Source organism: Ambystoma mexicanum, chromosome 4q (genome assembly GCF_040938575.1).
Source record: "Ambystoma mexicanum isolate Mex_15411 chromosome 4q, UKY_AmexF1_1, whole genome shotgun sequence".
NCBI lineage: Eukaryota > Metazoa > Chordata > Amphibia > Caudata > Ambystomatidae > Ambystoma > Ambystoma mexicanum.
In genome coordinates this window covers 124,830,389-124,857,535 of record NC_090928.1, presented here as the reverse complement: position 1 = coordinate 124,857,535, position 27,147 = coordinate 124,830,389, and the positions used below count along the sequence as shown (strand labels likewise).

At 45.3% G+C, this 27,147-nt stretch overlaps 1 protein-coding gene across 1 annotated transcript in view; it reads right to left on the bottom strand.

Moving 5' to 3' along the window:
* The window catches only part of WDR64 (WD repeat domain 64), a 1,979,698-nt gene that overhangs the window by 1,546,879 nt on the left and 405,672 nt on the right, over positions 1-27,147 (bottom strand). Inside the window, exon 7 of the mRNA XM_069607651.1 lies at positions 3,148-3,347. Within this exon, the coding sequence (XP_069463752.1) occupies positions 3,148-3,347 (200 nt within the window). The remainder of the gene's footprint in view (positions 1-3,147; positions 3,348-27,147) is intronic.

Sequence of the window (27,147 nt, the reverse complement as noted above, 5' to 3'; positions counted from 1 at the left end):
AGAAAGAACACAGGCCAGAAACAATACTGGCATTGTGTGACAGAGGGTGATACCATTGGTAGCAGGCATGGCAAAATAAGGTGTTTCAGGGACTGGTACCCCTCACCCCATCCCGCACCATGGGGCCATAAATAGCCATAAAGAGCATTAAATGCTTAGGCAAAGTGCAACACAGAACTTTTTGAGTTTAACACCATTTTCTCGGTCCCCTGCCAGCTACATTTCCCTGCCTTGGTTCCCAGTATTGCCTATTATTTGTTCCATTGCTTTTTTTTTTCTTTACCATGTCATAGTTACTCCTTCCTTCCCAGTTCTTTGCTCCCTTGCCTTCAGCATTTGGGTCGGCCATATTTCCTGCACCTACCTTTTGGACTTCTCTGCCTGCCAGTTCTGTCGTTTTACCCAATTATCATGGACCCTTGCTTATCAATGCTCCATTGCCACACCAACTATCTGAAAAGCCTCAGTGAGTACCAGGAGACCATCAAATCTCCTCACTTTAGTGCTTGCAATGCATCTGTGTCACATTAATCATGGAGAGTTTGAAATTGTAGTGCAGGGAGTTAAGCGCACCCTAGGCTAAGTGTTCCATGCACCAGGCTGGTTTGGAGGTTACCCTACCTCTTTGTAGACTTATCCCCACCAGCCACTTGGACATCTACACAGACCAGAACTCCCTCAACAGCAGGCGGCAAACATGTATCCAGTGTCAGCAGGGCGTGCAACTTGACAACTATCAATTCTCTAGTTATGAACCTGCAAAATGCATTGTTTTAAACATAGCAGAACCCATTAATATGTGCCAGGTGCCATCACACCTCTTATTCTATTTACGAACGGCCTATTTTTATTGTTAACCCGACCAGTAATTACATTTCTTCATGGAGTCTCCACTAGCTACATGTTGTGCAGATTCAGGCAAGGCTACTCAATTTGCCAAATGGAGAGGATACAGCCTTCTTAAATTAAGATATAAAATGCTATTTTGTACAATTCAATCAAGCAGCACCTCCTATTTTGAACGTCATTCTGTTTATATTATTTTTAGTTTTGTATTCTGCCTTATTTAAAATAGTTCTTATTATGTGCCTGTGGCTTTGATAGCTATGGGCTGTGGGAAACTGATGCACGAGTGTTTCAGATAATCATGTCGTTATTTAAAGTGAAATCTAAAATTAATTCCCTCTAGACAGCTAACGCCCTTTACCTTACTATTGTTTCAATGTGTTGTTGCTGTGAAAGAGCCTGTATGTGAACTAAACAAATCAGTCAGCCGTAGGGCTATTGCCACAGCAACAAATGGATGGAAATAAAATGGGTCGTCCAACAGCAGGCCTTGAGGGCCGGAATTCTGATGGGTTTACAGGATATCCTTCATTAATATTCATGAGATAAATGTGCATACAATGATTCTAAATGTATGCACATTTCTGCTTATAAATATTAATGAGGGATATCCTGAAAACCTGTCAGGATTCCGGCACTCGAGACCTGGCTTGGACAATCCTGGATACGTGTTCCACAATGCCCTCGCAATAATCACAACCACTTGACAGGTGGCCTCTTGTATTGAATACAATTTAAAAAAGACAACAAAGCAGAATCCCAGTGGCAAAGGGCAAACGTAGCTCCCATGCTGCTCTCTTTTAGCGCTTCCTGGTAGTGGATTTTGTACTCTGAAATTTGTTTAAAAACAACTGCCGACACTTTTCAATCAAACAGTGTGCTCCAGGTTGCAACACTTAACATTTTAAAAGTACAGCACCGGCAGACAGGTTCGAGCCCAGCTCACCAGGCTGATGGTGCCTTTTTTTGTAAGCCCCACTCTATTCCTCCACACAACCAATGTCTGCAATGAAGCTCCTAGAAGCATACACAGGCTTAAATACATCACGGTATGTTGCTATGCAGCAGTTACTGTTTTAGGTATGGCATTCAGTGCATACTCTGCAGGAAAGCAGATCATGGCACATGGTGGATAGGTCTAAATCTTACATGCGAGCACTGCGGTTTGTGTCTAATGCTACAATCTGTAGAGCGTGGAGAGGTGCAGTTAGTTGTTTTTTTAGGTGGATAAACAAATAAGAAAAAGTAAAAAAAAAAAAAAAGCATAAGCAGTGGCTCAACGAAATACAGGGAATTGTATATCGGTAAATGGGACATCACGCGTGGGCCAAGGTTAAAAGTGCTGATTGCAAGCACTGTAAATAATGTTCATTTTCAATCAGGAGAATACAACAATGATAAGCACACATATATAATTCTGAAAATATAGTAGCAGCCCCTCTATATGTATAGCTTTTAAAATGCTACATGTGGGAGTGGGAGCTTGGTGGCAATACTACAGGCACGCCCACACAACGGTTGGCCAAGAGTGGCTGGCCTTTCTAGAGAAACATGGGGGATGAGGTGGTGAACTCGAGGGGACACAGAAAGAGACCCCAGGGGGGAGAAGGAAAGCGTGGAGATGTGTGAACCAATGATTCGGGGGAGAGGATAGGATTAGGGAGGAGTTAGGAAGAACTCTGGGGGAGACTGTTTTTGAAAGAAGGGTGAGGAGGGAGAGGGGGGAAAGTGAGGGTTAGAGGGAAGTTGGCAGCAGTGGTTAGCCACACGGCGGCATAGGTTTCTTTAATATTCTCGTTGTGTAGAATAGTGGGACAAGGGAGGGGTGAGTCTTGCTGTTTAAAGACAAAACAATTAGGTGTATCCATGGTACAATGGTTGCAACATATACTGACCCTAATATCGGTCGCATATGCAGTTATTACTGCTGTCTTAAAAACATGAATATATTGGAAAATAAAATGCTACTTTATCCTGACACAATTTACTGTTATTTAGCCATGTTTGAGAGAGTCATGGACGTGTGAACTCCCTTTTCAACATTGTTAAGCTGGTTATGACTTCTTTACTCTATTGATCTGAACGCGCCAGGTGAGTTGGCTCAATCATAGCCTTCTTTTGACTCGCACTGAGATTGCAGCCTGGAAGCTTGAGAACCTCTTCTTTAGGGAACTAGGCTCAGTTTGTGGAGTCTTAAGCAATGCTCAGTCTCATTTGCAGGGATACCCATTTTAAGGCAAAACTCGAAACAGTGGTTAAGCCCTATCACAGAACTGAAGAACTTGGTAAAGTATTCATTACCTTTTGAACTGGCCAGCATCCAACACCACAGCCGTTTTGGAATGTTTGACTTTCAAATCTTCACTTGTAATGGTGAAGAGGTTCACAAACCCGGCATCATCACCAATGAGGACATCATCTCGCGTGGCTTGTTCTGATGGATGCACCACAGACACGCAAAGGGGGCAGTGCTCCAGATCTTTGATGAGAAGGTGATCGCACTGTCCAAAGAAACAAGATGCGTGTGAATAAGAATATTTCCATACAAGCCTAAACAATATTGGCAAGCTAAAATGCTAAAAGAAGTTCCGTAATCTCAAGGTATGGCTAGACAGGCGATCTCATGGACTCTAATAGTAAGTGGATAAAGGACTGTACACTGTAGTGACAAATATCGTGTAAAAAGGGAACTATAACATTTGGAAAGCTTGACGGTACTGCTAGAAGAACCTCTTGCTCAAAGGGAAAGTTCAGAAACGTCTCTATGGATATTTTTAAACCTGATTCTGTTTCTTGCATGTAGTCATAAGTGGAGCTAATCATTTTAAGTGAAAGTTAAAAGGTTAACCTTTGACTCTGATGCATGTGTTTCCTGAGTGAGTGAGTGAGTGAGTGAGTGAGTGAGTGAGTGAGTGAGTGAGTGAGTAAGCGAGCGGTCTTGGTGGGTGAGTTGGTGACTATGGGGTAAGTGACTGGGAAGCTAATGATGCTTATCCTCTCTGACCTCCTGAATCAACATGATTTTGCTGCTTGGAAAACGGATTATATTTAGATTGTTGTGCACAATGCTTTATTGTGGGAACTAATTATTCATAAGTGCAACAAAAATAGATAGAAAAAGGGCCACTGACATAAAGTAACCATTGCTCACATAAAAAAGCAACCAAGAAGAAACCCATTATTTACTAAACAATAGCTGTGTAGAAAGCCAAGAGACTGATTTTTCTATTATCTACACGAACTGGCAAAAGGAAAAGGAGTGGCAAAACAAAACAAATAATCACTCCCTGAGCCTAACTCACATCTATATAGCACACAAAGGCTGAACCCGGAGAACTTGGGACCAATTCCGTTCTTTTTTAATAATCACATTTTATTTGTATTTTTCATAACCACCAACTAGCAAACACAGAACAGAAAACGGACTCCCCTGAACCACAGACACCAGGACATTCACATTTATTTATCTGAAGTTCCTAACCACCCTCCCCTATGTAAGGTAGTCTGAACTAGCACCCACACAATTCTTACCTGCCATCCAAGATCTTTTATACAATGGAAAGCTGTCCCTCCCATATTTTCCTGTGTTTCTTGTCACATCCTTCTTGCTCATATTCTTTTTTTTTCCCAGTTCCATGCACTTGTCTAGGTCCAGCTGCCATTCGTTCACTGCAGGTAACTGCCCCCTCTCACCCACTTCCTAGTAATGTTATGTTATGTTATTTGGCATTTATATAGCGCTCTATATATCATTGGTATGATCTCAAATCGCTGGTAGGTTGAACGCCCGCGGGGACCGCAGTCCAGGTCAGTAGAGAGAGAAGGTGTTGTAGGGGGCGTGGGTGCACCAATTATTTGTGCAGCTGACATAATTCTATGACAAGACCGGAGGCGATCATTATGCTTATCTCTTTTATTGCTACTTCCCATAGCAGCCAAATTTCAAAACTCTGAACTTCAAATACAAAACTTTCTTCTCTTTTTGCAAAACCACAACATAAAAATAGAAAGAAAACAGTCCACATGACCACTGTAACTTGGGACAACAAATCCCCACAAGCCCTTAAGGTCCTTGTAGTCTTGACCTCCACCACTGCACCAATCCATGGTCAGCACAGTCCATGCCTCACTTCCTGTCCAAACTCCTTCCTCTTTCTTTGCTGCATCCTGAGCAGATAAGTCATATTCCATAAGTCTCTAACAGTTGAGTGTTTTCATGAGGTTATTAGAGGCTAGAGTGGCTTTTATGGTGTGAGCACGAGATTGTAGTGATGGTTATTAGTCACCCCAGGGGTGTTATTGTGTTGCGTACCTCATTAGCCTTATTAGGCTTTTCTACAGCTTGGGGTGCTGTGCGAAGGCTGGGAGAGCGTTCGAGGCAGGGAGAGCACTGGGACCGCGAGTCACCTTGCTCGCGTTGGGTGACCGGTGCTCCCTCGCATGGTATGGTGTTTCGGGAGCCGGTAAAGCTGTCGCTGCCGCATGCATAGCTTTAGAGGAAATCACCCATGTTTTGGGGGCGCTTCACATGTGCATCCCATAATCGCACATGCGCGATTTGCATATTCAAAGCGAATTCGGCACCCATTAAGTTTAGTAATCTCTTCTGTCCACGCAGCCTCGATTCTAGCGATTCCTTGGAATTTATGGTGTGTGCAGCGAGCCTCTCGCCCTGACTGCCCTTTGCAAGGCATTGGCACTGTGGCACATATAAAAAAAAATAAAGGAGGAAAATGAAATTACGATAAAGGAAAAGTATTCTGTTTAGTATAAAAGGAGTGTTCAGCTCAGGGAGCAGAACTCTGCAATGATGGAGGAGGCCAAGTCTACTCATGAATACAGTGAGGAGGAGTGGGTCGCTGACAATGACCTGTCCCTCAGTTTCAAGAGGGTCCTGGGAGATTCACTAGCAGTAGTGGTATCTCAAGGTGTTAGACCCATCCAGGAGGGCCTATAGGTGCTGGAATCCCTCCTCACAACTACGGTCCCTAAACGAAAGGCGAGAGAGCTCAGCCCAGGAGAGGGCACGTCTCAAGGTCTGCCTGAGAAGCGGGCAGCTGCGCGAAAGGGGGTGGACAAGACCCGGAAGAGCCCCCACTCTTCTACTGTCCCTGGTCACATATCAGGGTTGTAGTTGAACACCTGGGAGGTAACCGACCCATTTCACAAGCTGAAGGCGGCTTTTTTGGGGAAGACGGCAGTGCCAAACCTCGGACCCCCTACCCCAGTGGTGCTAAATACAGGGGCTGCCGAAGAAGGTGGAGAATCCTTGCAGGAAGAGGAGGAAGAGGCCGAAGAAGGTCCCGGGGAGAAGGACAAGGTGGACAGCGAAGGCAGAGTGTGCCAGGACAAAGAGGAAGCGGAGGATGTTCATGACATGTTCGACCCGGATAGTATAAGACATCCGAGGTCCTCAGAATGGCTACCTTCCCCCAGGGTGGCCCTGTATATGGCCGCTAGGATTCGCAAACCCCTGGAGAGGGAGGTACGCTTCCACATGAGGGCTGAGTGTTCGAGGCCTGATCTGCCGAGTAAGGTTATGTGACAAAGGCGACGAAGCATGTGAGACGAGGTGTAGATCACGCCTGGAAGTCCTGTCAGGACAAGGTGTTGGATATGGCTGGTCCCCGGGCGAAGATCATGGACCTGGCCAAGAGGGCCAGGAACACAGGAGTTCCAGTGGACCCAGGTATGCTTGCCAGCTGGGTGCAGAGAATGGTCTGTTTCCTAGAATATGCCAGCTGTGTGCTTTCCGCGGAGAGGCGATGCTGAAGACTAACAACAAACTAGTAGACCTCGTCAATTATGAGGCAGGCCAGGCAGCTAAAGGGCTGTTGTTTGGCGAGGCGTTTGTTAAAGTGATTTCCCATTCTGTGGGTACATACACAGCGCTGGAGAAAGCGCAATCCTCCATTTGCAAGATCTTTCCGGGGATCGATCGCCACAGAGGCCGTGCGGCCGGTCGCTCCTTTACAAGACGGCCTCAAGGTCCTAGGATACAGTAATGGGAAGGAGGGTAGCACAACGCTTTCTTCCCCGCCAGAGGGAGAAGTTTTCGTGGGAAAAGAGGCAGAGGAAGTTTCAGTCAACAGAGTCCTGCCGAGGTAAGCATACAGCGCGAAGGCTAACCCAAATTAGGGGGGCGCACAGCATTATGTATAGACAGGTGGCACACGATATCAGGCGATGCTTGGGTTTTGCAAGCAGAAGTGATTGCTGAGATTGGAGTTCATGAGTGCACCACGTCAGGCCTGGGTTCCAAACAGGATGAGGATGTCGCGAGAGGAGGAGTTGCTCCTCGAGAAACAGCTGTGTGCGCTAGCAGAGGAAGGGGCGATAGAGATGTGTTCAGACGAGATCGTCGATTTTTACAGCAATATGTTCCTGGTTCACAGCAAGGGGAAGTCAAGGCTGGTGATAAACTTGAAAGAGTTGAACGGGTGGCTGGTTTACAGGTATTTCAAGAGGGAGGGTATCCATCTTTTGAGGGATTTACTCCGCAAGGGAGACTGGCTGGCGAGGCTAGATTTGAAGGAAGCCTACCTTACCGTCCCGATAGAGCAAGGGTTCAGGGACTATCTCAGATTATTTTGGATGAAGCGAAGCTGGCGCTTCTTGTGTCTCCTTTTCGGGCTAGCCTCAGCACCCTGGGCTTTCACGAAAGTGTTGAAGCCGGTGGTAGAAGCCATCAGGAGCAGGGGTATCAGAATTATTGTTTACTTAGACGAGATCTTGATACTGGCCCAGAGCAAATGGATTCTGAAGGAGCAGGTAAGCTTGGTCAGCAACCTGCTGTCTTCCCTAGGATTCAATCGGGAGAAATCGGAACTCGACCCGAGACAGAGGATAGAGTTTCTGGGATTTGTAGTAGACGCCAGAAAGGCCACATTAGAGCTGCCCCAGCAGAAAATGAGAAGTATAAACAAGGAGTTGAGGATAGCAATGGAGAAGACGGTCATTTTGTTGCGGAGTTTGGCTCTCATAGTAGGGCTCCTGGGTTCTAGGTCATTTGGTCGAATCTAAATGGTCGACAGGACAAATGGTCGACACCAAAAGGTCGACAGGTGAATTGGTTGAATTTATTTTTATTTTTTCACGTTTTTTTTTTTTGGGGGGGTCCCCTCAACCACCTTTTTTTTGCTAAAAACCCCTTTTTTTCCCCAAACGAAAACCTAAAAAATATATATATAAATAAAAAATTTGACCTGTCGACCAAATTGTGTCGACCATTTGTCTGTCGACCAATTGACTAGACACCGGGCTCCTGGCATCTTCTATTCAAGCAATCTTTCCAGGGCCTCTGCACTACAGAGCGCTCCAGAGGTTGAAGATCAAGCACCTGCGTGGAGGGGTAAGATATCACCAGTTAGTTCCTCTGGACGAGAGGGGAGATGTTACGCTCACCTGGTATCCATAGGGACGCCACTCAGCCAGGTTACCCGCTGGTATGCTTCTCAGCTTTGTCCTGATGTGGTCTGCGGGGAAGGTTCTGCCTTGTGGTAGAATTAGGCGTGCTCTCCGTCCTGCCTTCTTTGCAGGGGCACGTTGTCTTTCATGGGCGAGTGCGGTCCAGTTACTTCACTGACGCCGGCCCGTTTGATATTGTTCAGGTAGGTCTTATTGCTGTTCTTTGTTGCTATCCTGCATACCTTTCTTTGTTTAAAATGTCTCTCTTTTCTCCCTTAGGTATGAGGAGCTTCAGCGCGGCGAACTGGCTTGGTTGAGCCCCGCTGGTAAATTATGGCGCATTAAGAGTGCTATGATGCGGTAAGTAAGCGCTATGCGCAGCACTATGCGCACGCTGCAAAGTCTTGCCTGCTAACCTGTGTTTTCCTTCCTTGTAGGTCGCAATGTTCTTCAGCGCGAGTGGAATGTCCGAGTGGTGCCAGCCGAGAGGTGACATGCCAGTAAGCCTTTTGAGCAGTTCGTAATTTGTAAATGTCTCTACTGCTTTCTTTAATGTTGCCTCTATCTTCCTCTTTTAGGTCGTTCTGTCCGGGAGGCGTGCAGATTCGAGGAAGCTGTTCTCAGTAGCTGCGAGTGTTTAAAGATGAAGACTGCAGGTAAGATGCTGCTGCTAATGATGTTCCTTTTGTCTCCTTCAAGGTCCTGCTTCTCCCAGGTTCGAGGGAATTTCTGGACACAGTGAGTGTCACGTTGCAAGCTGCAAAGAAACGCGAAGCGTGTTGTCTTGCTCGGGTGTGGTTTAAATAGCCCCAACAAAATAGTCCAGGTAAAGCAGTCCCTAGGCTATCACACCCAAAACACTAGACCTCATAGCTTGGTTCTTAAGAACCAAGCTATGTGGATACCTCCATGTTGGCTGACAATACAATAAAGTAGTTCCCAAGCACATTGTTTTTCATGATGTATGAGCCTGGCACCATAGGCGCCAGGACTGGCCCCAGGAGGGCTTTTGAAGAGGATGCCAGGCTCTAGAGGCCCGAGTCCTGACTCCACCTGGCCAATGGGTTTGCCAGAGGGGGTTTTGGGCGAGGGTTGTGACAGGAGAGTAGAATTGCAGTGGTGGCTTCAGAATATGGAGGCATGGAATGGAAGGGCCATCTTCGGGGACGTGCCAGAGATAGTCATAGAGTCAGATGCAAGTAGAGCCGGCTGGGGCACCAGGTATGGTCAGATGGAGACAGGAGGCCGCTAGTCAGAAGAAGAGTTAAGGCTGCATATAAATTGTCTAGAGTTATTGGCAAGGTTGTTCGCAGTGCGAGCTTTTGTAAAGGACACTGTAAATTGTTGCATTCTATTGAGAATGGACAATATATCAGCAGTGTGTTATATAAACAAGTTGGGGGGTACGAAGTCGAGGATGTTAGCAGAGATAGCCAAGGTCTTTTGGCATTGCTGCCTGCAGAAGAGATTAGTGATAGCTGCAGAGTATCTCCCAGGAGTTCAGAACACGATAGCGGACTGGAACTCCAGATATCTAATAGATTCCAGCGACTGGAGGTTGCAGAGCAGAGTGTTCGAGCAGTTGCAGGGACTGTGGGGACCGATAGAGATAGACCTTTTTGTCTCCAGATTGAATGCGCAGGTGCTGAAGTTTTACAGCTGGAGACTAGACCCAGAGGCTTTAGGGATGGATGCGTTATTGCACAGTTGGAGGGGCGCTCTGCATTATGCATTCCCCCCTTTCTTAATGATAATGAGGACCCTGGCAAATGTACATTGAGAGCGTGCAGAGGTGATAATAGTGAGGCCGCTCTGGAAGTCTCATGCTTGGTTTTCGACTCTGATGGAACTTTCCTTGGATTATCCAAGACTGATTCCATGGGAGGCGTACCTGCTTTGCGACCCGTCAGGTCAGAAGCATCCCTTAGTTCAGGTGGGAACTCTGCATCTGTTAGCCTGCAGGAATTCAGGAGACGATGGGATTCACCAGGCCTTTCGAGAGAGGCTGCATATTGTATCAGGGATTCCTGGGCCTCCCTCTAAATGGGCAGGATGGTGCGGACTGCAATGTATTCATCCTGTTTTGGCATCTTGAGTACATGTTCTCAATTTTCTGGCGGGGATGTCGGCAAATGGGAAAGCTTTCTGTACGTTAGGAGTTTACAGATCCGCAATATCTGTGGGACATGAGAGGTATGAGGGTCGTCCTATCGGGGAACATCCAGCGGTAGTTCGACTATTGAGAGCGGTGAAGATGCGGAAGCCGCCCCTTCCCAAATACTCTGTGATGTGGGACGTCGAAAAGGTTTTCCGACTCTTTAAGCAGTGGCCGGACAACAATACTTTGACTGTTAAGCGCTTGTCGGGCAAGTTAGATATGTTGTTCTGTTTAGTGTCATGTAGAGGGGTTTCGGATGTGAAAGCCTTGGAAGTAGACAGAAATATCTTCTATCCAGATGGGGTAGCGTTTCAAATTGCGCAGAGAACTAAGAGCGCTTCTACAGTTATTTCATATCCATACTTTCCAGATGAGCCCAATTTGTGTGTGCCACGTTGCATTAAAGAGTATGAGAGAGTGACCGAGAGTGTGAGACCAGCTGGTGTACGGCAGTTACTGATTGCGCGTAGGAAGCATTTTCATGCCGTAGCTACAGCCACCATATCTAGGTGGGTTCGGGAAGTCATGTGCTGGGCGGGCATTGACTTAAACATGTTTGGAGCGCATTCCGTGAGAGGAGCTATGGCTTCCAGAGCGTTTGCAGCAGGAGTGTCTTTGCATGATATTTTAAAAGCAGCAGATTGGTCTTCAGAATCTACGTTTAAAACTTTCTATTTCAAACTTGTAGATTATTTGGCTAAAATGGTGTTGGAAAGCTTTGAACAAGCATAATTATCGCCTCCGGTCTTGTCATAGAATGCAGATTACTAAGGCCCCTAGCGCAGGTAGACTTGATTCTATTGAAGACGCGGAGGTGAGCAATATTACCATCCTTGTACGCGGGGAAGGAATGGATGGTGAGGTAAGGTGATCATCTTGATGGTAAAGTTGATAATTTAAATGGAATGATGGATGTTTTAAATTATCTGTTTAGTTATCTTGTTGATGTCTCATGACTGGAGACCGTGTACTCCCGCCCTAATGTTGTATTTTCTGATTTGGTTCTAGGGGAGGAAGCCAAGAACAGCTGAAGGAGAAGGTGCCTCAAAGGGAAGGAGTAGACATGGAATTGTTTTCGAAAGGTGTCTAGTCGTTGCCAGTTCCGTTTTATGTTGAAGGAGTTTGCAGTTTATGGTTGTCGAATCATCAAAGAAAGAGGAAGGAGTTTGGACAGACAGTGAGGCATGGACTGTGCTGACCATGGATTGGTGCAGTGGTGGAGGTCAAGAGACCTTAAGGGCTTGTGGGGATTTGTAGTACCAAGTTGCAGTGATCATGTGGACAGTTTTCTTTCTATTTTTGGTGTTGTGGTTTTGCAAAAAGAGAAGAAAGTTTTGTATTTGAAGTTCAGAGTTTTGAAATTTGGCTGTTATGGGAAGTAGCAATAAAAGAGATAAGCATAATGCTCGCCTCTGCGTCTTTATTAGAATCAAGACTACCTGTGCTAGCCGCCTTGGTTATCTTCATTGTCAAATGGTAGCTGCATCCTAGCGATAGGTGTGGTGGTGAGGGTATCAGTTAAATGTGTGCAGTCTGGTGGGTGGACACCCAGTCTGGGGTCTTGCTGCGTTAGGCCTGTAAGACCTTTATGTGAGCAGCTAGGCCGGATTGTCATGGGATAGCTCTGTTTTATTAGAGTGATCAGGTATTTCATGGGGTAATGTTCGTATGTGAACAGCTAGGCCGAATTTATCAGAGGTATAGCTATATTTCAATTGTGTGATGGTGTAGAGTAGAGAGTTAGCATAATGCTATGGTATGGGTGTGTTTGCATGGGTTTATGAACCAATGTAGCAGGAGCAATTTCTGGGTTGAAGTTACTGATGATATTTGTTGTTCTATCCAAGTGTGGCACTTGTTGACATTTACCGTCCTGTCCAGATGTGACGCAGGCCAATGTTCACAACTCCAATCATGTGCGCCACTGCTAAAATTCACTATCCTGTCTGGGTTTGGCGCTGGCTAATGTCCACAATTCCAACCAGGTGCAGCACTGCTAACATTCACAATCCTATCTAGATGCGACACAGGCCAATCTTCACAATTCATGCTAAGTGTGGCATTGCTAACATTCATAATCTTATGTAGATGTGACGCAGGCTAATGTTCACAATCCTGTCTGGGTCTGGCATAGGCTAATGTTCATAATTCTGATTAAGCGTGCCATTGCTAACATTCACAATCCTGTCTGGGTCTAGTGCAAGCTAGTGTTCACAAATCTAAGTGTAGAATTGCTAATATTCACAATCCTATCTAGATGTGATGCAGGTAAGTGTCCACAAATCTAACTAAGTGTGGCATTGCTAACATTAACAATCCTGTCTGGGTCTGGTGCAGGCTAGTGTACACAAATCTAACTTAGTGTGGCATTGCTAACATTCGCAATCCAATCTAAATGCAATGCAGATTAGTGTTCACAAATCTAAGTGTAGAATTGCTAATATTCACAATCCTATCTAGATGTGATGCAGGTTAGTGTTCACAAATCTAACTAAGTGTGGCATTGCTAACATTAACAATCCTGTATGTGTCTGATGCAGGCTAGTGTACACAAATCTAACTTAGTGTGGCATTGCTAACATTCACAATCCTATCTAGATGCGACGCAGGCTAGTGTTCACAAATCTAACCAAGTGCAGCATTGCTAACATTTACAATCTTATCTAGATGCAACACAGGTAAGTGTTCACAAATCTAACTAAGTGTGGCATTGCTAACATTTACAATCCTTTCTAGATGTGACACAGGTTAGTGTTCATAAATCTAACAATTCACAATCCTGTCAGGGTCTGGTGCAGGCTAGAGTTCACAAATCTAACTAAGGGTGGCATTGCTAACATTCACAATCCTATCTTGATGTGACGCAGGCTAGTGTTCACAAATCTAACTAAGTGTGGCATTGCTAACATTCATAATTCGGAGATAAGGTAATGTTAAGTGGCAGGGTTTTCCGGAGTAGAGTAATTGCTCGTCTCACCACCCATGCCACACTTACTTTGATGGTTGCTGCTGGTTGACGGCTGGTCACTGGCTTTCCCTGCGGACACCTGCACGCACGATATGGAGCCGCCTCTGCGGGATCCGCCCTTTGCCTTGGGCTCTTAGCCTCAGATCTCTCCTGAAATTACTGAGGCCATATTTACAAACATCCTATCCTATTTTGGACCCCCAAGCACCTACGAATAGCTTCGGATCAATGTCCAACATCCACCCTAGGGTGGTCCCAATCTCATTCCAAATCTTGACCCCACACCCTGTAAACCTGTTGACAAAGACAAGAAAAAAGTGCCAGTGTCCACTTTTCACTAGGCAAATAGTAGATTGTCCCTTCCTATTTTGTGAAGAAGAGCAGGTGAAGGGTATGTCCTGTGCAGAACTTTAAATTGAACTCCCTCCACTTTTGCTCTCCTTGTTATTTTCCTCATTGCAAACAAGACCTCTGTCCATTCTCCTTTCCTCAAAGCCAAATCTTTCTCTCAGCTGACAGGCAAACTCCCCGGGAAAGCAATGCACCCCAAAAAGTGCCTTATGCATTGATGTGATAGCTTTACCACCTTCCGTAATCTCGATCACACTACTATCCAATGATGATGCCTCTGGTAGAGTCAGAAACATTCTCAGCTGTGTGTATGAGGTGTGGTCATCTGCAGATATTGATAACCGTTTTTATCATCTAGATAAAATGCCTCCCATAATTCCGGAAATGATTTAATAAGGCCATTATCGATTACATGCCTTACCATTCCAATTCTTTGCCTGGCCCATCTACCAAGACATGGGACTTTCTGTAGCCTTGCATAGTCTCATTATGCCACAATGGTGCCACTCAGGAAACCTTTCCCCCCCTCTCCCTACATATCTTTAGTTCTTTCAAGGAGCAGCACTGGAGCCAGCAGACACCTCTTAATCTTCCCATACATCAGCACATGGAAAGGCGTGAAGGTGACCATTGATTCTCAAAGCAGTCTGATAGCAGGGTCGCTCAAATGCCCGTTAACCCAATCATTGGCAATTGTCATATGTGCTGGCCAAAAATATTTGCACATGTCCGGGTGTGCTAATCCCCCCTCCTCCCACGTTGATGTTTTTTGGGTTTTAAGAGCAATCCATATCAACTTACCACACAACAACATCTTTCTAAGGCCTGCCTCACGGTTCTAAAACGCTGCTTCTGGGATCTCAAAAGGGATGAGTTGTAGTATCTATAAACATCTTGGCAATGCTATCAATTCGAAAATTATCACTCTGCCTAGAAAAGTTAAGTGTAACATCTCTCAGTGGTTCCCAATTCAGATGGAGGAGCACTTCTCTGTTTATCGGACAAAATCGGTCCCATACCTCTTGTGTTAAAAATTCTTCACCACTATACAATTTTTACACACTTGTTCAACCGTACTGCAATTACATTGTCATTTCTCAAATCATTCTCTATTAGGGAACATAGAGTATGTAATTGCTGGAAATTCTAAACCCAAAAATGTGTACTTGGGTCTTTTCATTTATGTATCACGCCATGCTTGTTTCATGTATTTTGTTGAGTATCCCATGTTTACCTATTGTGTAAATAATACTCACTGCTCATATATTAAATAAGAATCAAAATAGCAGTCATTTCAACTAATTTTGTGTTTATTGACTGTCAGGATCTAGTGCCTTTTCTCTCTGGGCTTTCTCATGATCTTGCTCAATTTTGTCCGATAAACGTTTACCTACCTGGGTAAAGCAAGGCATTAACCAGGTGCCCTTCTTTAAATATTGGAGCACTTCTCTGGACATGGTTACTGAAATTCCTAAGTAACAAAAGGAAGACTCCACTTCTTTTGAGTGGCCAATATCTCTAAGTGCTACCTGTTCCCCTCTGGGCAGATTGATATCTCTGAATTGATTCACACCCTGCCACTATAACTAAACTCTCTGACAATGGGCCTCATTACGACCCTGACGTTAACCAATGTCGCTATTAGCGCCATGGTTAACGCCGGTAACTTACCGAATCCGCCATGGTGAAATGGGGAATTACCACCCCATTCCAAGGATGGCGGGGCAGTAATTCCCCATTTACCATTGGCCCTTCCCCATTCCCAATTTTGCCCCATAGGGCTCAATGGGAATGGGGAAGGCAGTAATTACGGTACCGCAAATTGCGGTACCGTAATTACCTTCAAGGTCCCTTTGCGGGTCCTTACCTTAACGGCTGGTACAGACCAGCCGTTAAGGTCGGGAGCCGCAAAGAGACCTCGTAGTAAGGCGTTAAGGGTTTAACGGCACCGCAACCTTTTACGGTGCCATTAACCCCTTAACGCCTGGGCCGTAATGAGGCCCAATGTCCATTACCCTCAGGATTGATAATGCAAGGTTGCTAAGATAAATCAGGATATCATCCATATAAAGCAAGATCTGGTCCTCCATCCACGAGTACCATGAAAAACCCGACAACACAGGATTTAGGCATACACATTGCGCTAGCTGCTCTATTGCGATTAGCAGGATACAAGAGGACATTCTTATATTTCATCCGACCCAGAAGAAACCACCTGGACATTTACCCATTAACCCTGAGTCTGGCTGCAAGGTCTGCGCACAGCAGTGAATTCGCTTCCTTAAGGGCAACATATCTATCACATTACAGAACTGATGATGGTGACTTTGCAGTTATGGGTTGTATACATTAACACCATTAACACCAGATATGTTGGTGGCTCATAAATGCAACTCCCTCAGAGCAATCATCAACTTAAAAAAAAAGCAAAGTTTGGTGAAAGTTAGTCCACCGATGATGTGAAAATAATCATTTTGAATGGTGTATCACATATGTAATTTTAGGTCACCGAAATCCTCAAATCAGCTGCACAGTTAACAACAAAAGTGTTATGTAGTCCGTGGTTTCTAACGGAAGGAACATATTTTTGAATCGGCTTTCAGAAAAACTTTACAAAAAAATAGGACAAAAAATGTACTGTATGCATATTGTGTCTATTAACTGTCTATCAACTGTTATTCCGAATCCACAACAAATTCAGTTTCTCGGCATGCTAAATTAATCTGAAATGTTTGCACAGGATCGCACCATTCTTACAGAAGCACTGCACAAGTTGACAAAAGCTTCTGAGCTTTGGTTGTGAGGCCCTCCCCAACAAGAAGCCTTGCAAGGGATTAAAGATGCGCTGACTTCCGACACAACCAAGCTCGGTTTACACCTGGCAAAACCACTGGAGTCATTGGTAGATACCAGCACTCATGGTTTGGGAGCTGTTCTGCTCCAGAAGTACCCTCAAGGAGCAGTCGTACCAGTTACCTATGACAGACAAGCGTTAACGTGTCTACAATCTAGAGGCACGTTATTTACACACAATTATACCCAGGGAGGCTCCCAGAAGCCCCCCCTAAATATGTATTACCCTAACCCACCCCCTCATATATAATTGCATAGAAATGTGCAGTTAAAAATGCAGCATTTTCGGTCCCAGCATTTTTTGTTGCGAAATTTTGGGGTGATACCCATGTGATGAACACCCATTCACCATAGTGACTGACCACAATCCACTCTTGCCTGTTTTCATAGGCTCTGCACCCCGACCTCCACCAAGGGTTAAGGAGTGTATCTTTCAACACCAAGGGGGTCATTACGACCCAGGTGGTAAGTACGCCAACTTTACCACCATGGTGTAAACTATGTTTACACCATGGTGGATGGCGGATTTGCCGCCCCATTCCAAGGTGAGTGGGGCGGTAAATCCCCATTTCCCATTTTACCCTTCCCCATTACCATTTTTGCCCCATAGGGCATAATGGGAGTGGGGAAGGCGCTAATTACGCCACCGTAAATTACGGTGGCGTAATTAGCACCAAGGCGGTTTAGCGCCATGGATTTTAACGGCTGCTAAAAGCAGCCGTTAAAATCGGAATCAGGTGTTTAGGGTTAACGACGGCTTTAACCCTTAACGCCTGAGTTGTAATGAGGCCCCAAGAGTACAAATTGGAACTGGTTTTTCACCCTTGCAAGGCTGATCCTGCTGACTTCCTATCCTGCAACACACGGGCAGCCATTTGCTGCTATGATAGCTCAGTGGGATCAGTGGTCACTGTAGATTACACGTTTGTCTCCTAACAGAGCTGACTCCGTTTTCCATCTTTTGTAGGTTGAGAAAATGCTTACTATTGAGTGTAGACATTGGACCTCATTACGAGTGTGGCAGCCCGGAAATAAGGGTGCCGGTAAGCTTACCTGCACCCCTTTTTTCTGACCGCCACACTACAAATCTACCTACAGGGGCTGTTGCACCCGGCAGGTTTGACCCTGTCGGGCGCAAAGGCCCGGCAGGCAGAGTTGTCACGGAAGCACCGGCACCGTTAGCAACAGTGCCGATGCTTCCGAGTCACCATGGGGACTTACCAAATCAGACGCCTGACTTCCTGTGCCGCTGGGACTTGGAATGTCCCGGTGGCACCAGGAAGTCCGGCACCGGAAACAGTGTTTCGGGGTTGACAGCAATATGCTGGCGGCACCTGCGGGTTACTGCCGACCTCGTAATGAGTCCCATTGTGTTTTGTGTGCACCAGTGCCAAACTTTATTAGTACATGTTTGGGGGGCGGAGGGTGGCGAGCCATAGGGCTCAATGGGAATGGGGAAGGCAGTAATTACGGTACCGCAAATTGCGGTACCGTAATTACCTTCAAGGTCCCTTTGCGGGTCCTTACCTTAACGGCTGGTACAGACCAGCCGTTAAGGTCGGGAGCCGCAAAGGGACCTCGTAGTAAGGCGTTAAGGGTTTAACGGCACCGCAACCTTTTACGGTGCCATTAACCCCTTAACGCCTGGGCCGTAATGAGGCCCAATGTCCATTACCCTCAGGATTGATAATGCAAGGTTGCTAAGATAAATCAGGATATCATCCATATAAAGCGAGATCTGGTCCTCCATCCACGAGTACCATGAAAAACCCGACAACACAGGATTTAGGCATACACATTGCGCTAGCTGCTCTATTGCTATGGCTATGTGAGCAGCTGGGCCGGATTGTCATGGGATAGCTCTGTTTTATTAGAGTGATCAGGTATTTCATGGGGTAATGTTTGTATGTGAACAGCTAGGCCGAATTTATCAGAGGTATAGCTATATTTCAATTGTGTGATGGTGTAGAGTAGAGAGTTAGCATAATGCTATGGTATGGGTGTGTTTGCATGGGTTTATGAACCAATGTAGCAGGAGCAATTTCTGGGTTGAAGTTACTGATGATATTTGTTGTTCTATCCTAGTGTGGCACTTGTTGACATTTACCGTCCTGTCCAGATGTGACGCAGGCCAATGTTCACAACTCCAATCATGTGCGGCACTGCTAAAATTCACTATCCTGTCTGGGTTTGGCGCTGGCTAATGTCCAAAATTCCAACCAGGTGCAGCACTGCTAACATTCACAATCCTATCTAGATGCGACACAGGCCAATCTTCACAATTCATGCTAAGTGTGGCATTGCTAACATTCATAATCCTATCTAGATGTGACGCAGGCTAATGTTCACAATCCTGTCTGGGCCTGGCACAGGCTAATGTTCATAATTCTGATTAAGCGTGCCATTGCTAACATTCACAATCCTGTCTGGGTCTAGTGCAAGCTAGTGTTCACAAATCTAAGTGTAGAATTGCTAACATTAACAATCCTGTCTGGGTCTGGTGCAGGCTAGTGTACACAAATCTAACCAAGTGCAGCATTGCTAACATTTACAATCCTATCTAGATGCGACACAGGCCAATCTTCACAATTCATGCTAAGTGTGGCATTGCTAACATTCATAATCCTATCTAGATGTGACGCAGGCTAATGTTCACAATCCTGTCTGGGCCTGGCACAGGCTAATGTTCATAATTCTGATTAAGCGTGCCATTGCTAACATTCACAATCCTGTCTGGGTCTAGTGCAAGCTAGTGTTCACAAATCTAAGTGTAGAATTGCTAACATTAACAATCCTGTCTGGGTCTGGTGCAGGCTAGTGTACACAAATCTAACCAAGTGCAGCATTGCTAACATTTACAATCCTATCTAGATGCAACACAGGTTAGTGTTCACAAATCTAACTAAGTGTGGCATTGCTAACATTTACAATCCTTTCTAGATGTGACACAGGCTAGTGTTCATAAATCTAACTATTCACAATCCTGTCTGGGTCTGGTGCAGGCTAGAGTTCACAAATCTAACTAAGGGTGGCATTGCTAACATTCACAATCCTATCTTGATGTGACGCAGGCTAGTGTTCACAAATCTAACTAAGTGTGGCATTGCTAACATTCATAATTCGGAGATAAGGTAATGTTAAGTGGCAGGGTTTTCCGGAGTAGAGTAATTGCTCGTCTCACCACCCATGCCACACTTACTTTGATGGTTGCTGCTGGTTGACGGCTGGTCACTGGTTTTCCCTGCGGACACCTGCACGCACGATATGGAGCCGCCTCTGTGGGATCCGCCCTTTGCCTTGGGCTCTTAGCCTCAGATCTCTCCTGAAATTACTGAGGCCATATTTACAAACATCCTATCCTATTTTGGACCCCCAAGCACCTACGAATAGCTTCGGATCAATGTCCAACATCCACCCTAGGGTGGTCCCAATCTCATTCCAAATCTTGACCCCACACCCTGTAAACCTGTTGACAAAGACAAGAAAAAAGTGCCAGTGTCCACTTTTCACTAGGCAAATAGTAGATTGTCCCTTCCTATTTTGTGAAGAAGAGCAGGTGAAGGGTATGTCCTGTGCAGAACTTTAAATTGAACTCCCTCCACTTTTGCTCTCCTTGTTATTTTCCTCATTGCAAACAACACCTCTGTCCATTCTCCTTTCCTCAAAGCCAAATCTTTCTCTCAGGTGACAGGCAAACTCCCCGGGAAAGCAATGCACCCCAAAAAGTGCCTTATGCATTGATGTGATAGCTTTACCACCTTCTGTAATCTCGATCACACTACTATCCAATGATGATGCCTCTGGTAGAGTCAGAAACATTCTTAGCTGTGTGTATGAGGTGTGGTCATCTGCAGATATTGATAACCGTTTTTATCATCTAGATAAAATGCCTCCCATAATTCCGGAAATGATTTAATAAGGCCATTATCGATTACATGCCTTACCATTCCAATTCTTTGCCTGGCCCATCTACCAAGACATGGGACTTTCTGTAGCCTTGCATAGTCTCATTATGCCACAATGGTGCCACTCAGGAAACCTTTCCCCCCCTCTCCCTACATATCTTTAGTTCTTTCAAGGAGCAGCACTGGAGCCAGCAGACACCAATTAATCTTCCCATACATCAGCACATGGAAAGGCGTGAAGGTGACCATTGATTCTCAAAGCAGTCTGATAGCAGGGTCGCTCAAATGCCCGTTAACCCAATCATTGGCAATTGTCATATGTGCTGGCCAAAAATATTTGCACATGTCCGGGTGTGCTAATCCCCCCTCCTCCCACGTTGATGTTTTTTGGGTTTTAAGAGCAATCCATATCAACTTACCACACAACAACATCTTTCTAAGGCCTGCCTCACGGTTCTAAAACGCTGCTTCTGGGATCTCAAAAGGGATGAGTTGTAGTATCTATAAACATCTTGGCAATGCTATCAATTCGAAAATTATCACTCTGCCTAGAAAAGTTAAGTGTAACATCTCTCAGTGGTTCCCAATTCAGATGGAGGAGCACTTCTCTGTTTATCGGACAAAATCGGTCCCATACCTCTTGTGTTAAAAATTCTTCACCACTATACAATTTTTACACACTTGTTCAACCGTACTGCAATTACATTGTCATTTCTCAAATCATTCCCTATTAGGGAACATAGAGTATGTAATTGCTGGAAATTCTAAACCCAAAAATGTGTACTTGGGTCTTGTCATTTATGTATCACGCCATGCTTGTTTCATGTATTTTGTTGAGTATCCCATGTTTACCTATTGTGTAAATAATACTCACTGCTCATATATTAAATAAGAATCAAAGTAGCAGTCATTTCAACTAATTTTGTGTTTATTGACTGTCAGGATCTAGTGCCTTTTCTCTCTGGGCTTTCTCATGATCTTGCTCAATTTTGTCCGATAAACGTTTACCTACCTGGGTAAAGCAAGGCATTAACCAGGTGCCCTTCTTTAAATATTGGAGCACTTCTCTGGACATGGTTACTGAAATTCCTAAGTAACAAAAGGAAGACTCCACTTCTTTTGAGTGGCCAATATCTCTAAGTGCTACCTGTTCCCCTCTGGGCAGATTGATATCTCTGAATTGATTCACACCCTGCCACTATAACTAAACTCTCTGACAATGGGCCTCATTACGACCCTGACGTTAACCAATGTCGCTATTAGCGCCATGGTTAACGCCGGTAACTTACCGAATCCGCCATGGTGAAATGGGGAATTACCACCCCATTCCAAGGATGGCGGGGCAGTAATTCCCCATTTACCATTGGCCCTTCCCCATTCCCAATTTTGCCCCATAGGGCTCAATGGGAATGGGGAAGGCAGTAATTACGGTACCGCAAATTGCGGTACCGTAATTACCTTCAAGGTCCCTTTGCGGGTCCTTACCTTAACGGCTGGTACAGACCAGCCGTTAAGGTCGGGAGCCGCAAAGAGACCTCGTAGTAAGGCGTTAAGGGTTTAACGGCACCGCAACCTTTTACGGTGCCATTAACCCCTTAACGCCTGGGCCGTAATGAGGCCCAATGTCCATTACCCTCAGGATTGATAATGCAAGGTTGCTAAGATAAATCAGGATATCATCCATATAAAGCAAGATCTGGTCCTCCATCCACGAGTACCATGAAAAACCCGACAACACAGGATTTAGGCATACACATTGCGCTAGCTGCTCTATTGCGATTAGCAGGATACAAGAGGACATTCTTATATTTCATCCGACCCAGAAGAAACCACCTGGACATTTACCCATTAACCCTGAGTCTGGCTGCAAGGTCTGCGCACAGCAGTGAATTCGCTTCCTTAAGGGCAACATATCTATCACATTACAGAACTGATGATGGTGACTTTGCAGTTATGGGTTGTATACATTAACACCATTAACACCAGATATGTTGGTGGCTCATAAATGCAACTCCCTCAGAGCAATCATCAACTTAAAAAAAAAGCAAAGTTTGGTGAAAGTTAGTCCACCGATGATGTGAAAATAATCATTTTGAATGGTGTATCACATATGTAATTTTAGGTCACCGAAATCCTCAAATCAGCTGCACAGTTAACAACAAAAGTGTTATGTAGTCCGTGGTTTCTAACGGAAGGAACATATTTTTGAATCGGCTTTCAGAAAAACTTTACAAAAAAATAGGACAAAAAATGTACTGTATGCATATTGTGTCTATTAACTGTCTATCAACTGTTATTCCGAATCCACAACAAATTCAGTTTCTCGGCATGCTAAATTAATCTGAAATGTTTGCACAGGATCGCACCATTCTTACAGAAGCACTGCACAAGTTGACAAAAGCTTCTGAGCTTTGGTTGTGAGGCCCTCCCCAACAAGAAGCCTTGCAAGGGATTAAAGATGCGCTGACTTCCGACACAACCAAGCTCGGTTTACACCTGGCAAAACCACTGGAGTCATTGGTAGATACCAGCACTCATGGTTTGGGAGCTGTTCTGCTCCAGAAGTACCCTCAAGGAGCAGTCGTACCAGTTACCTATGACAGACAAGCGTTAACGTGTCTACAATCTAGAGGCACGTTATTTACACACAATTATACCCAGGGAGGCTCCCAGAAGCCCCCCCTAAATATGTATTACCCTAACCCACCCCCTCATATATAATTGCATAGAAATGTGCAGTTAAAAATGCAGCATTTTCGGTCCCAGCATTTTTTGTTGCGAAATTTTGGGGTGATACCCATGTGATGAACACCCATTCACCATAGTGACTGACCACAATCCACTCTTGCCTGTTTTCATAGGCTCTGCACCCCGACCTCCACCAAGGGTTAAGGAGTGTATCTTTCAACACCAAGGGGGTCATTACGACCCAGGTGGTAAGTACGCCAACTTTACCACCATGGTGTAAACTATGTTTACACCATGGTGGATGGCGGATTTGCCGCCCCATTCCAAGGTGAGTGGGGCGGTAAATCCCCATTTCCCATTTTACCCTTCCCCATTACCATTTTTGCCCCATAGGGCATAATGGGAGTGGGGAAGGCGCTAATTACGCCACCGTAAATTACGGTGGCGTAATTAGCACCAAGGCGGTTTAGCGCCATGGATTTTAACGGCTGCTAAAAGCAGCCGTTAAAATCGGAATCAGGTGTTTAGGGTTAACGACGGCTTTAACCCTTAACGCCTGAGTTGTAATGAGGCCCCAAGAGTACAAATTGGAACTGGTTTTTCACCCTTGCAAGGCTGATCCTGCTGACTTCCTATCCTGCAACACACGGGCAGCCATTTGCTGCTATGATAGCTCAGTGGGATCAGTGGTCACTGTAGATTACACGTTTGTCTCCTAACAGAGCTGACTCCGTTTTCCATCTTTTGTAGGTTGAGAAAATGCTTACTATTGAGTGTAGACATTGGACCTCATTACGAGTGTGGCAGCCCGGAAATAAGGGTGCCGGTAAGCTTACCTGCACCCCTTTTTTCTGACCGCCACACTACAAATCTACCTACAGGGGCTGTTGCACCCGGCAGGTTTGACCCTGTCGGGCGCAAAGGCCCGGCAGGCAGAGTTGTCACGGAAGCACCGGCACCGTTAGCAACAGTGCCGATGCTTCCGAGTCACCATGGGGACTTACCAAATCAGACGCCTGACTTCCTGTGCCGCTGGGACTTGGAATGTCCCGGTGGCACCAGGAAGTCCGGCACCGGAAACAGTGTTTCGGGGTTGACAGCAATATGCTGGCGGCACCTGCGGGTTACTGCCGACCTCGTAATGAGTCCCATTGTGTTTTGTGTGCACCAGTGCCAAACTTTATTAGTACATGTTTGGGGGGCGGAGGGTGGCGAGCCATAGGGCTCAATGGGAATGGGGAAGGCAGTAATTACGGTACCGCAAATTGCGGTACCGTAATTACCTTCAAGGTCCCTTTGCGGGTCCTTACCTTAACGGCTGGTACAGACCAGCCGTTAAGGTCGGGAGCCGCAAAGGGACCTCGTAGTAAGGCGTTAAGGGTTTAACGGCACCGCAACCTTTTACGGTGCCATTAACCCCTTAACGCCTGGGCCGTAATGAGGCCCAATGTCCATTACCCTCAGGATTGATAATGCAAGGTTGCTAAGATAAATCAGGATATCATCCATATAAAGCGAGATCTGGTCCTCCATCCACGAGTACCATGAAAAACCCGACAACACAGGATTTAGGCATACACATTGCGCTAGCTGCTCTATTGCTATGGCTATGTGAGCAGCTGGGCCGGATTGTCATGGGATAGCTCTGTTTTATTAGAGTGATCAGGTATTTCATGGGGTAATGTTTGTATGTGAACAGCTAGGCCGAATTTATCAGAGGTATAGCTATATTTCAATTGTGTGATGGTGTAGAGTAGAGAGTTAGCATAATGCTATGGTATGGGTGTGTTTGCATGGGTTTATGAACCAATGTAGCAGGAGCAATTTCTGGGTTGAAGTTACTGATGATATTTGTTGTTCTATCCTAGTGTGGCACTTGTTGACATTTACCGTCCTGTCCAGATGTGACGCAGGCCAATGTTCACAACTCCAATCATGTGCGGCACTGCTAAAATTCACTATCCTGTCTGGGTTTGGCGCTGGCTAATGTCCAAAATTCCAACCAGGTGCAGCACTGCTAACATTCACAATCCTATCTAGATGCGACACAGGCCAATCTTCACAATTCATGCTAAGTGTGGCATTGCTAACATTCATAATCCTATCTAGATGTGACGCAGGCTAATGTTCACAATCCTGTCTGGGCCTGGCACAGGCTAATGTTCATAATTCTGATTAAGCGTGCCATTGCTAACATTCACAATCCTGTCTGGGTCTAGTGCAAGCTAGTGTTCACAAATCTAAGTGTAGAATTGCTAACATTAACAATCCTGTCTGGGTCTGGTGCAGGCTAGTGTACACAAATCTAACCAAGTGCAGCATTGCTAACATTTACAATCCTATCTAGATGCAACACAGGTTAGTGTTCACAAATCTAACTAAGTGTGGCATTGCTAACATTTACAATCCTTTCTAGATGTGACACAGGCTAGTGTTCATAAATCTAACTATTCACAATCCTGTCTGGGTCTGGTGCAGGCTAGAGTTCACAAATCTAACTAAGGGTGGCATTGCTAACATTCACAATCCTATCTTGATGTGACGCAGGCTAGTGTTCACAAATCTAACTAAGTGTGGCATTGCTAACATTCATAATTCGGAGATAAGGTAATGTTAAGTGGCAGGGTTTTCCGGAGTAGAGTAATTGCTCGTCTCACCACCCATGCCACACTTACTTTGATGGTTGCTGCTGGTTGACGGCTGGTCACTGGCTTTCCCTGCGGACACCTGCACGCACGATATGGAGCCGCCTCTGCGGGATCCGCCCTTTGCCTTGGGCTCTTAGCCTCAGATCTCTCCTGAAATTACTGAGGCCATATTTACAAACATCCTATCCTATTTTGGACCCCCAAGCACCTACGAATAGCTTCGGATCAATGTCCAACATCCACCCTAGGGTGGTCCCAATCTCATTCCAAATCTTGACCCCACACCCTGTAAACCTGTTGACAAAGACAAGAAAAAAGTGCCAGTGTCCACTTTTCACTAGGCAAATAGTAGATTGTCCCTTCCTATTTTGTGAAGAAGAGCAGGTGAAGGGTATGTCCTGTGCAGAACTTTAAATTGAACTCCCTCCACTTTTGCTCTCCTTGTTATTTTCCTCATTGCAAACAACACCTCTGTCCATTCTCCTTTCCTCAAAGCCAAATCTTTCTCTCAGCTGACAGGCAAACTCCCCGGGAAAGCAATGCACCCCAAAAAGTGCCTTATGCATTGATGTGATAGCTTTACCACCTTCTGTAATCTCGATCACACTACTATCCAATGATGATGCCTCTGGTAGAGTCAGAAACATTCTTAGCTGTGTGTATGAGGTGTGGTCATCTGCAGATATTGATAACCGTTTTTATCATCTAGATAAAATGCCTCCCATAATTCCGGAAATGATTTAATAAGGCCATTATCGATTACATGCCTTACCATTCCAATTCTTTGCCTGGCCCATCTACCAAGACATGGGACTTTCTGTAGCCTTGGATAGTCTCATTATGCCACAATGGTGCCACTCAGGAAACCTTTCCCCCCCTCTCCCTACATATCTTTAGTTCTTTCAAGGAGCAACACTGGAGCCAGCAGACACCTCTTAATCTTCCCATACATCAGCACATGGAAAGGCGTGAAGGTGACCATTGATTCTCAAAGCAGTCTGATAGCAGGGTCGCTCAAATGCCCATTAACCCAATCATTGGCAATTGTCATATGTGCTGGCCAAAAATATTTGCACATGTCCGGGTGTGCTAATCCCCCCTCCTCCCACGTTGATGTTTTTTGGGTTTTAAGAGCAATCCATATCAACTTACCACACAACAACAACTTTCTAAGGCCTACCTCACGGTTCTAAAACGCTGCTTCTGGGATCTCAAAAGGGATGAGTTGTAGTATCTATAAACATCTTGGCAATGCTATCAATTCGAAAATTATCACTCTGCCTAGAAAAGTTAAGTGTAACATCTCTCAGTGGTTCCCAATTC